This window comes from Microtus oregoni, unplaced genomic scaffold, assembly GCF_018167655.1.
Source record: "Microtus oregoni isolate MIOR12 unplaced genomic scaffold, Mior012 000000F_ref0000247, whole genome shotgun sequence".
In the NCBI taxonomy this organism is placed as follows: Eukaryota; Metazoa; Chordata; class Mammalia; order Rodentia; family Cricetidae; genus Microtus; species Microtus oregoni.
Genome location: NW_024543059.1, coordinates 3,128,509 through 3,141,445, shown reverse-complemented (window position 1 = coordinate 3,141,445; position 12,937 = coordinate 3,128,509). Strand labels below are relative to the sequence as shown.

The following is a 12,937-nucleotide window of genomic DNA, read 5'->3' as shown; positions in this document are numbered from 1 at the left end:
GGTATTCTGTTAACTCACTAGTGTGAGCTTTCTCCACTTTGTTTATGTACCCACTTAGTGCTGTGAACTTTTCTCTTAGCTCTGTTTTTATGATGCTAAATTTGGGTATGCTGTCCTCTGATTTTCATTGAAATCTAGGAAATCTTTAATTTATTTCTTTATTTCTTCCTTGACACGGTGGTAATTCAGAAGAGAATTGTTCAGTTTCCATGAGTTTATAGGCTTTCTGTAGTTTGTATTATTGTTGAATTCTTACTTTAATCCATGGTGATCTGATATTTATTTTATTACAATTTTTTTTTAATCTGTTGAGGTAAACTTTGGAGAAGGTTCCATGAGGTGCTCAGAAGAAGGTATATTCTTTTGTGTTTGGATGAAATGTTCTATAGATGTCTGTTAAGTCCAACTGAGTCATAACATCTGTTAGTTCCCTTATTTCTGTGTTAATTTTCTGTCTGGCAGACCTGTCCATTAGTGAGAGATTAATAGAAATGGGTAAATTTAAAATGTAAGGGCTAGCTAGAAATATACTTGAGTCATTGACCAAACAGTATTGTAATTAATATAGTTTTTGTGTGATTATTTGGGTCTGGGCAGCCGGGAAACGAACATGCAGTCTCTGACTACAGAAGAAAATAGTAACTAAAATCTTGGAAAATCTGCCATAAAAATACATTTAAAAACTTTGCCAGACAGAAAAGATGTATGCCTTTAATCCCAGCACTCATAGAGAGGCAGGTGAGTCACTGTGAGCTAGTTCCAGGATAGCCAGGGTGGAGGGGGACCTTGGAATATGAGGTCAGAGATATGATTTAGCAGTTAAGAGCATGTACTGCTCATAAAGAGAACCCAGGTGTGATTCCCAGCATTCCTGCCCAGTGGCGTATAGCTGCCTGTTACTCGAGCTCTAGGGAGATCCAATACTGCTGGCCTCTGCAGATACTAGCTCTCATACACACTCATGGACACACATGTGTATATAATTAAAAAATAAAAATAACTGGGTGGTGGTACACACCTTTAATCCCAGCACTTGGGAGGCAGAGGCAAGCAGATCACTGTGAGTTCAAGACCATCTTGGTCTACAGAGTGAGTTTCAGGATAGCCAGGCCTACACAGAGACCCTGTCTTGAAAAAGGAAGGGAAGGAGGGAGGATGGAAGGAAGAAAGGAAAAAGAAAAGAAATAAAAATAAATCTTTTAAAATCTTGGAATATGCTAGGTGGTGGTGATGCATGCCTTTAATCTCAGGAAACAGAGACAGATGGATCTCTGTGAGTTCAAGGCCAGCCTGTGAGTTCCAGGGCAGGCTCCAAACCCTGTCTTGAAAAACCAAAAAAAAAAAAAAAAAAAAAAAAAAAACCAAGAAATTAAAAGTAAAATTAAAAATTAAAAAATCTTGAAATACTATCTGTTGATATACTGAAACAGTTTAACTGATATATATATATAATATTACCATGTAATAAATATGAATTTTTATCTTAATTTAAAACTTTTGGTATGTTTCCTTAAAAATCAAAACTTACTTTTTTCTGCACAGTCTTGATGAATTACTGAAATAATTAAATTGCTTCTGTATATGTTATTTAACTGAAACCTACACTGACAAACTGAAGGAGGGATGGGGCAGGTCGAATATCTAAACAGCTTTAGAAACCCGCCAACCAGCTGTCTGCCGTAACTGGTCTCTCTCACACGGCCAGCTGTCTGACGTAACTGGTCTCTTTCGCGCGGCCAGCCACGGTTCATTCCAGGTCAGTTGTTACAAAGCAGGTTCTGTCCAAATCAGGATTTACGGTCATCCTAAAGCAAATGACTGTGAATACATTAAACATCTGTTTTCACTAGTATTATCTCTTTTAAGGGAATTATTTCACAGAGGGCGTGGTGGACCCTAGTAGAAATGCAAGAAACTGGAGCTAGAGAAGTGGTTCGGGGGCTGAGAGCATCTGCTGTTCCTGTAGAGGACCCCAGTCAGTTCCCAGCACCCACATGGTGGCTCTGTAATTCCAGCTCCTGAGGATCCCGGTGCCCTCTGAGCTCTGGGCACCAGGTCCAGTGTGGTGCACATACGTGCAGAAAAGGAGTCTTTAAGACCAGGACAGTGAGGACTTCATCTTTTACTCCTTTACAGACGCTAATGAAGAATCTTGTTCATTTCTTTTCTTCTGTCTCATGAACGAAACCTAATAACAAGTTTGCACAGATATTGGTTAATTTTGTTTGCGTTTCTCTTGACACCGCCACCTGCTCTATCTCCTGTGATATATTGTGTCCTGAAAAAAAAAAACAAATGAAGGAAGAAAACACAATGTTTTACCATTTGAGACAGGTGACTAGAATAGAGAAGCAGATGTGGAGTTAAATCTCTACAGTTTGGAGCGTATGCAAACCCCTAGTGAGCCGTATTTCACGTTTAAAAGGCAGGGTTAGCGCCTGCCAATTATGATTAGAATTATGATAGAAATGTTTTTGATGTTCTTGAAAATTCCTTTGTTGAGACTAATTTTTTTTATGGAACATTTTATTTGCTTGCTTGTTTTTTGAAGCAGGGTGTAGCCTTGGCTATCCTAGAACTAGCTCTGTAGACCAGGCTGGCCTCAAACTCACAGAAGAGGCAGACTTGATTCCTGAGTCCTGGGGCTAAAGGTGGGCGCCGCCACCACCCCATTTCTGGGACACTTATTTATTAATTTTGCTTAGCTTTTTCAGCGGTATAATTATTCTGGGCATTGCTCCTTGTTGTACTTCAGGACACTAGGAAAGTTCAGTGGAAAAAACCTGAACTCCGGGTCATTTTTATCTGTGTCTGTTTTGCGTGTTCCCAGTTGGACAGCCAGGCTCTTTGGAGAGTCTCATCTTCAGCGACATGGACAAGGTGGTTCATGGTTTGTACAGTTTTAAAAAACACTTGTATTTGAAAGTTAACAAAAGCTGCAAGCATGCTCTACTAAATAATCCTTGGGTTCCACCAATACCTTTCTGAGGGAAAGCCGTCCTTTCAGGGACTATGAGTCTGTGCTCTGTAAAGCAGTCACTGAGAGAGGGGAAGAGCCAAAGGTTGGCATGGAAGACCAGGGCTGCGGGAGACAATAACCTGCTCTGGCTAGACCCTGGAGCAAGTTAAGAAGTTTTTCCTCAGTAGTTGGTCATCTTCGGGCTGTGCTGAGGTTTCAACAGTCCGTTCCGATGCTAGACAGACTTACCGCGGTGATGGACTCTTCTGTGCTGTGTTGTCCAGTGTGGACGCCACCAGCCATGGTTGTGGTTTGCACTTTAAGGTTGACTGGTGAGATTGCCGTACTTCAAAGAACTAAATTTCTGTTAATTTTATTTAATTGTCACTACATGTAAGTAGCCATAGTGGTTGGTAGCTGTATGTGGAACAAGGAAGATCTGTTTGACACCCTGTGTGCCTGAAGTCATTCCCTGTTTGGAGCTTTCTCTAGCCTCGGGTGACTGTATAGATATCAGTACCTGATTTGTTGGATTAAAGGGACAATGGGGAGAAGGGAGAGTTGGAAGCTCATGGACTCAGTGGTGGCCTGGTGGTCCTTTGGGCTCTGATGCTGGTACTTTTATTATAATTTTATCACTTTTATTTTCTGCATTAGCTTGTTCATTTTGACTCCTTTTGGTATCTAAATATTGTATAGTCACAAATTTAAACTTTTAAAATAAATGCACAGGGACAACGTGTGTGTGTGTGTGTGTGTGTGTGTGTGTGTGTGTCTCCTGCTGCCCCTTCCCAGAGAGACCCATCTGCCTATGAACCCGCCTTGTTACCTCGTCTCTCTGGACCTATGGATTGGAGCATGATTATCCTTTATCTTACAGCTAATATCCACTTATGAGTGAGTGCACACCGTGAATGTTAGTATCTAATAAACAGGCAGAATAAGTGGCCTGTGAAAAGAAGAGACAGAGTAGGAGAAAGCCAAAGAGAGCACAGTGAGTTATTTCAGGAAATGGAGGCCATTATCCTTTATCAAGGCTTGCAGGGAAGGCTCTTAATGTCCTGGCTGCTGCTGCCTCCTTGACCTCACCCCTGCCAGTCACCCTGCACCGGCCTGCTTTTGCTTGTAGTGTGCATCAGGCTCTTCCCTCTCACACAGCCTAAGTGCCTCGTGTGTCCGTTGCCGGGATGTCCTTTTCAACCCGTGTCGGGGAGGAGTAGCGAGTACTGGAGCTCTTCTACTGTTGTCGCCAGGAGTTTCTTGTATAAAATTAAATTTTGCTTGGGCCTCAAATTCAATTCTAAGTAAAATATTAAAGGCGAGTTAAAATGAATCTTTTTTATGACATTGGTTTATCGTGTTTGTGTCTGTTTCTGTGCACATGCAGGCACATACATGCACGCACCCGTACACACACGTGGAGTTCAGAGGACAGGTTACGGGTGTTGGCTCTCTTCTGCCGTGTGGGTCCTGGGGGTTAAATTCAGGCTCGCCCCTCCACCCACACAGCCATCTCACTTGCCACAGAAGGACCTGAATTCCAGAAAGCCTGTGGCATATGGAGATGATGAGGTCACCTGTCAGTCATAGGTGGCAAATGCATTACAGTATTAATAAAGCATTGGGCACAGAATAGTAACAGACTATGTTTTTGCATTGCTGAAAGTTAACTTCGATCCTTGTGCCTGTTTTTAACTTTACTTTCGGCTCAGTGAGCGGTCCTGGCTGCCCTTACACTTGCTCCGTCGCTCCGGCAGACCTTGATTTTGTACTTTCTTGCCTTGACTTCCACAGTTGCTGGGTTGACAGGCAGGCATTAAGGAGCTGACGGTCACTTTGTCCACCAAATACAACCAGACGGGTGAGATCAGGCCCTTCCTGAGTGATGGAGGAAAGACTTCGCCTGTACAGTGCAGGTGACACGGAGGCTGGGGAGTACCTGGGTGCCGACCGACTATTGCCCTGTCACGGTGATTAAGTCTCAGGCCAAAGAACAGAAAGTCCTGTATTTTCCCTAGCTGTGGAGCTTCGTTCTTCAAAAAGAATAAATGGTCACACATTCAGTGACCGTTTTATTGTTAATCTGCTTAGCAGCTTGGGGCTTCAGAAACCTGAGGGGGGAGTGCCTCTGTAGAGCCTTCTCTGTAATTGCACTTTTTCCCCAAAAAGCCATTTTTGTGGCTATCTTGATTGATGTGTATTGAATGTACTTTTGTTATCTTAAGATCTACTCGAAGCTCATGACTTTCCTTATATAGCTCTCATCTCTCCATAATTTGGCACAGAAATGGTTTTTAGGGCTGGATGTTTTCTGCTGGTCCCCTCTTGCAGCAGGGCCGACCTTTCACCTGATTCCGTGGCTTATTTTAGGAACAGCCTTGTTCTCTGCTTTTATTTTAAATGTTGGTTGGTTTAAGCTTTGCTACACTTGTTCTCACCAAAAGGCCAAAAAGCTGTGTTTAAGCCTTGCTGCAAAAGGCTTCGTGACTGTGGAAGGCTTAAGATAAAAGGGGGAAAATGGAATAAATTAAAATGAATGCTTTCATGTAGATCCAGAAACAAAGTTATTGCAAAACACACTACAAATCCATACCAAGCCTTCCCTCCTGTGAGAGTCTGAAGGCCACGGCTGACTCACTTACTACAGTTATAACTGGTAATGTGTTATTCTTGCTTATGAATGACAACATCAGCTCTGCTTCTGACACAAGCTGCTCATAGAGGCGGTACAGCTGCTACTTAACCGAGCTGTCTTTGACAAGGGAGAACGTACTATACATTTTTCTTGTCTAATTTTCTGAGCTGAAAAATGTTTATTGAATAGCAGAGTTTTTATTATTGTCAGACTGTAGTGGAACAGAATATCTGGACCTGTAGTGTAACTGTATATCTGGACCTTTGTGTAACTGTATATCTGAACCTGTAGTGTAACTGTATATCTGAACCTGTAGTGTAACTGTATATCTGGACCTGTAGTGTAACTGTATATCTGGACCTGTAGTGTAACTGTATATCTGAACCTGAGTGCAGCCCCACCACCCATCAGACTGTGACTCTGAGACTTAGGGGAAAGCTTCTTAACCTCTGTGAACTTCATTCAGTTTCTTGTTCTGGAAGACAAGCAGTAATACATATACATGTACATATACATATGTATAAACAGGCAATAATACATGTATATATGTATGAATAAGCAATAATACATATATACATATAAGCAAGCAGTAATATATAAACATGTACATATGCATATGTATGAACAAGCAATAATACATATATATGTACACATACTAACAAGATATATATGTATATATAAGCAAGCAATAATGCATGTGTATATATAAACAAGCAGTAATACATGTGCATATATATAAATAGTAATACATAAACATGTACATATAGATAAACAAGCAATGATATGTGTATATATGTATAAACAAGCAATAATATATAACATGTACATCTGTATATACAAATGAGCCAACTCCAAAGAGTTAACTGTAAGGTTCTTTTAATTCCTAACCCATGAAGATCACTCTCTAATGGTGGCCTCTACCATTACTAGTTAATGTCACTATTTTATAGAACATTGGGTGCCCATGTAGTGTGGCCATTATTTTATGGCTTAAACTACCTAAAAGTCGGATGCTGAATTAGGGTTCCCCCCCATATACCTTCTAACATATTTTATCTTTCTGTTAATTCAGAGTGTTATTGTCACGTTTCTAGCTTAGGGTGTTAACTTAAATCTTGACTATCTTCATCAGAACCTGATTTTTATTCCAATTAAAAATTCTAAGGCCGGGCATACAGTTCAGTTTGTAGAATCTGTGTCCATCAAGCACAGAACTCTGAGCACTGCATTAACTGGACCTGGTGCTGCATGCTGTTACCATTATCCCAGCACCGGGGTGGTAGAGGCAGGACAATCAGAAGTTAAAAGTTATCCTCAGCTATGTAAGGAGTTTGAGACCAACCTAGGATGTATAAGCCCTTATACATGAATAACTAAACAACTATTGCTGCGTATCCCATAGCATCCTTTATAGAATTGCCACAGGAGTGGCAATTGGTCTTATAACGTGAATTTGGAGTTCTGATTAAAAACCAGTTTTGTTTGTACCTAATTCTTTAATAGAAATAACATATATTTTAAGTAACAAATCTTTCCTTATGTTTCAGAACTTCCAAAGTAAATTTTAGCTGTGCTGTGTATTTATTGAAAAATTTCAGTACGATACACTTGAATGCTAACATTTATGTTTATACAGTGTATCCTTCTGAGGCATACAAAATTACCATTTTTAAAAAGTAGATACTTTTGGCAGCCCTTGTGGGAGAGCATAGCCCTAAACTGGAAACTCAGCCTGTACTGTTAAGATTTATGCTCGAAACAGATCAGAATCATTTGACCCTTGAATACTATCTCAGCATCCACTGTAGATGCTAAGACGCAGCCTGAGAAAGTATCTGAGTGTTTTCTCTTTGCCTCCCCGGTTGATGCCGAGGGAGCCTGTCATCATCATTAGTGCTCATTCATGTGAACACCTGTGTTAACCAGGCACTGCAGACGCAGACATGAATAAAACATGACTCCTGTTCTGGAAAAATTTATAGTTTTCTGCAGGGGAGGGGATATTTAAAAACCTAATTGCTTATCAAACTGAAGCATTTTATATAATAATATATGGATAAAGTGTTACAGTAACATACAGGAGGGATAATGAGTTGGGGGCGGGGTGATAAAATTTCAAGAATGAAATGATATTTAGGGCAGATTTTGAAGGTTGGGTGAGAGTTTGTGTCCAGAGAAGAAGAAGGATACTCTGTGCAGAGACATAGGCTCAGAATATGCTAGGTAAGGAGAATGTCTTCAGAGAGCTGCTGAAAAAGCTTCATGAGGAGAGAATAGGAGTTTGAATTTTACCCGTTTGGCAATAGTCATTGAAGGTTTTTAAATCTGACTGACATAATCAGATTCGACTTTGAGAACTCAGTAGTTTGGAATCACAGGACGGCGGGAAGCAAACACCAGTCAAAAAATGTATTTGTGCTGACGGTGGTGGCACATGCCTTTAATCCCAACACTCCGGAGGGAGGGAGGCAGAGGTTGAAAATAGCATACTAATCAATGGGTATAAACATAAATATTTATGAGATAATTTAAAAACACATCTGTTTAACAAAACAATAGTAGATTCCGCCTTAGGGCCTATGCCCTTCCAAAACCATGGGCTTTTGGCCAGGTTTACAATATCAAGCATAAATTCACTCTGTGGAGCAGACCTGAAGTCAGTCAGAAAGCAGTTGGTTACCCCCATGACCCCCACCCCACTACTGAACCAGTGGTCAGTCGCCTCTTGCCCCGCAGATCAGTATTGTAAAGTTCAGGGTCCACTGATGTCTCCTCCCCGCATGGCTTGGTTTTGCTGTGTCCTTCAGCTAACGTGTGCTGTGCCTTTGACAGTAAGGTCTTACAGACTGATTTGATGGCAGCCAAGAGCAGTGGCAATAACCTGTGTTGTCTGGGGGCCCTCTGGGGCCTCCTAGGTCACCAGCTCAAAGGGAGGCTTCCCATGCCTGCTACTGAAATTTTCATTTAAAAACCTATGTCTACCAGAGGGTGTTACATTTTCATGACATCCTATCTTTGTGTATTTAAAAACTAAGTTGAGTACACCGTATCCACATGAAATTCTGCTTTTCATTGTTACCAACTCATTTGTGTTCCTTGAGCTGTGTCTTTGATTGCTGTGTTTTTGTCCCCTTGTTCTTGGCGGCCATCACCCGGAGTTGCTGATTTTAAGGCAGCCACAGTAGAGTGCACCCAGAAGTGGTTACATTTCTATATTTAGAAAACCATAGAGTTTCTAAAGCAGTTGCAGATTCCTCTGGGATAAAATGGTTTCTATAAATGTAACATTTTTAATGAAACTATTATTGTCCCCCATTAGAGAAATGGAGCAGATAATGTATGTGGGTCTGTGGGCACAACATGCAAAACATGTTTTCAATACTTACAATTAATCATGTGTGCTCTATTTTTATGTTCTTAATCTTGAATTGCAGAGCTTTTGCCCAAGTATTTACCTTTGGCCCAACATTCCGAGCCGAGAATTCTCAGAGCCGGAGACACCTGGCTGAATTTTATATGGTTGAAGCAGAGATTGCTTTTATTGACAGCCTTCAGGATCTCATGCAGGTAGGTATACAGTTTGTCGTTTTCAGAAATCTCTGACATTACAGTGCTTCTGCATTATAGAGATTTATAGGGTGAAGAAAATAGTGATCTATTTAATATACCTTAATTCTTACTTCACAGAGCAGTTGAGAATTGGGCAAGTGGTGTGTGTGTGTGTGTGTGTGAGTCTGGGTGTGTCTGAGTGATACTTAGCATAAATAATTAACTTACTATTTTAAATTTTCTATCAATGATATTTGGTTACTCATAGTTTACTGTTTAATTTAGTAATTCATATTAGCTTTACTTTCTATTCAGTGTATATCTTATACTCCTAAAGCATAGGCAGTACAGATAGGGCGGGGTCATGACCTTATATGACCCCTTCTTTTTCTGGTCAACTCTTTAACAGATTTATTGCCAGCAGAGTTCTTTTTCTTTTCTTTTTACCTTTCTTTTTGGTTTTTCGATACAGGGTTTCTCTGTAGCTTTGGAGCCTGTCCTGGAACTAGCTCTGTAGACCAGGCTGGCCTCGAACTCACAGAGATCCTTCTGCCTCTGCCTCCCGAGTGCTGGGATTAAAGGCCTGCGCCACCACGAACTAGTAGTTCTTTTCTTTTTTAATCATCTGCATGAGAGGAGGGGGGAGGGAGGGAGGGGGAGGAGAGGAGAGGAGAGAAGAGGAGAATATAAGGATGACTATTCAGACAGGACAGTGCCGTGGGTCCCCTGGATCTCAAGTCATAGGCAGTTGTAAGCCAACCCATCATGGGTGCTGAGAACTGAACCTGGGTTCTCAGTAATAACACCTGAGCCATCTCTCTAACCCAGGGTTTGGTTTTGAAGATTTATTTATTTTGTATGTATGAATGTTTTACCTGTACGTATGTATATGCACCACACAAAGAAGTGTGCCTGGTACTGCAGAAGCCAGAATAGGTGTCAGAGCTTCTGAACCTAGAGTTGTAAACAGTTGTGAGCTACCGTGTGGGTACCAAGAGTCAAACCCAGGCAAGAATGGTAAGTGCTCTCAACTGCTGAGCCATCTCTCCAGCAACCGCAGCTAGAGGGTTTTTGTTTTGTTTTGTTTCTTTTTTCTTTTTTCTGTTTTTTTAATGTTTTTAAATTAATTTATTTATTTAAAAAAACCTTTTTTCTCATCTAACATACCAAAATCAGTTCTCACTGCCCCCTCTCCTCCCTCTCCCTCTTCCTCCCCTCATCCACTTCTCATGGAGGGTAAGGCTTCCCATGAGAAGTCACCAAAGTCTAGCACATTGCTTTGTGGCAGGACCAGGCCTCCTCACTATATCTAGGCTGAGCAAGAGTGTAGACAGTTTCTGTCCTGCCCGGTCCTGCAGCCGTTCAGTCCCAAAGACACACACAGGATTTTATTAATTATAAACTGTTTGACCTATTAGTTCAGGCTTATTAACTAACTCTTACAACTTAAATTAACCCATAATTTTTGTCTATGTTTAGCCACATGGCTTGGTACCTTACTCAGTGAGGCATTCTCATATTTCTTCCTCTGTATCAGGGGAGCCACTGCAAACTGAGCCTTTCCTCTTCCCAGAATTCTCCTAGTCTGGTCACCCCACCTATACTTTCTGCCTGGCTTCTGTCCAATCAGCGTTTTATTAAACCAATACAAGTGACAAATCTTTACAGGGATCAAGAGCGTTATCCCACAGCACAAGGTATCCCAGCAAAGAGAATGGGCTCCAGGAAGCCAATACAAGCAGTAATAAATCCTGGTCTTACTGCCGGTGGTGGCCCCGCAGTCTGCCCCAGCCATGAGAACCGTGTCTGTGAGGAAAGGGTTGGAAAAGCTTTGAGTAGGGGGTAACGTTGAACTGTGATACATTTAGAGAGACCGCTACCTTTTCTATGAGGAAGTTAAGAGCTAGAAATAACTTTCCTTTAGGAGAGAGGGGGGTGGGCTTTTGTGTGTCTTCCTATTTACTAGGTATTTCTCATGGTTAGTTAGCCTCAAAGAGACAGCCCTGAGCAAGGCGTAGCCTTTGGGCTGACAGTTCCTGGAGAGTCCATAAGCAGTTCACGTTGCCAGGCAGCATACTTGGCCACGTGCTGTACTGCCTTCCACTGACTTCTTTAGATCAGCTTCGCCCAGGGGACCTTGCTGTGTATCCCAGTAGGTGGTGATAGGGTAATTACTCCTGGATGTAATGGCGAAAGACAGAGGTGCCATTTAACATCCCATCACTCACAGAATTAATTCTCTTCCCCAGAAGAATTATCTAGTTAATAGTACCTCTGGAGCAAGTCTGCTGCTTGTGCTCTGAGCTCTGAGCCTTAAAAGACAGTGTACCGTCCTTAGGAGCTCTATTTGAGCCCACCACCGGGTGTTTTCTCTTCTCTTGGTAATGAAAGCAGCCACTCCCAGACCTCCCCATATCTGCATTTCCATTGCCTCAGCATGCACGCCAAAGGGAAGAGTTATAAAAATGACATGCAAATTATTTGACACATGATAGGATTGCAAAATACCTTTATTTCCTCAAGTTTCTTTCATAAGAACATTGAGAAATGGATATGTAAACACCACTTTAGGAAATGTAAGTGGAATTCAGTTCCGGATTTTCACACAGGGGTGAAGGCACTTGCTGCTAAGCCCATAGTTGTTTGATCCCTGGGCCCCACATGGTGGGAGACAAGGCCGTATTCTCACTGACCTCCACACAGCTACCATAGTTGCACAAAATGAATCAAAAATGTCACGATGAGGCAGGAGATGGCTCTGTGGTTAAGAACAGTGGCTACTTCTCTGAAGGACCTGGGTTTGACTCCCAGCACCAGCATGGGAGCTTATAACCATCTTTATCTCCATTTCCAGAGGATCTGATGCCTTCTGGCTTCCCTAGGCCTCAGGCATGCTCGTGTGTGCAGTCATGCATACAAACAGAACACCCATACAGCTAAAGTAAAAATAAATCTTCAAAAAAATATAACAAAATTTAAAGCATATTTGAACTGTATCATTGTTCCATTCTGTTTTTCTCTCATTCATTTATTAGCTATTGCTGTGATTGTTTATAAATATTTTAGCTGATGCATTTGTTTTTTGTTTTTGAAAACAGATTCTCTCTGTAACTACCCTGGCTATTCTGGAACTTACTTTGTAGACCAGGCTGGCCTCGAACTCCCAGAGATCCGCCTGCCTCTGCCTCCCTAGTGCTGGGATTAAAGATGTGTGCCACCATGCCCAGCCGCTAGTGGATTTTAAGCACTAATGATAAATGTCCGAGAATAATGGGAACCAGAACGGTGGTCATTTTATCCAGAGCGCTACTACCTAAGAAACTCTTGCTGGTGTTATTTCATATTGTTTTCACAATAGTCTGGGCGCACTAGGCAAGGCCGGACGATACCAGAGAGATGAGCGGTTTTGTGTCCAGTGGCTTTAGGTGAAGTGGGTCTGGGAGCGGAGGCAACCCTGCTGACGCTCTGAGAAGCACGCAGTGGATTCCTGTGACAGTGCTGATTTATGTCTGTTTTATTAGCATCATACTCATCTGAACTTTAAGTTTTAAGGCATGTGTCCACCTCTGTTACTATGACTACAGTCAAAATACAGAACAATTCTGACATTACGAAACAACTCCAGCTTGCTGCAGCCTTCCTTCCCAACCCCTCCCACTGTCAACTGCTGGCCTTCCCTGTCTTTCTTAAGTAATCTGCCCTTTGCAGAGGGCCCTGTGAACTTTAGTGATGTACTGTGTTCCTGACTCTGTCTCCTGCCGCTCAGCATACTGTGTGTCAGATGCACCTCATGG

At 41.8% G+C, this 12,937-nt stretch overlaps 1 protein-coding gene across 1 annotated transcript in view; it reads left to right on the top strand.

The window, feature by feature from the left end:
• The window catches only part of LOC121449067 (probable asparagine--tRNA ligase, mitochondrial), a 74,944-nt gene that overhangs the window by 39,819 nt on the left and 22,188 nt on the right, over positions 1–12,937 (top strand). The window contains exon 7 of the mRNA XM_041653273.1: positions 9,029–9,161. Within this exon, the coding sequence (XP_041509207.1) occupies positions 9,029–9,161 (133 nt within the window). The remainder of the gene's footprint in view (positions 1–9,028; positions 9,162–12,937) is intronic.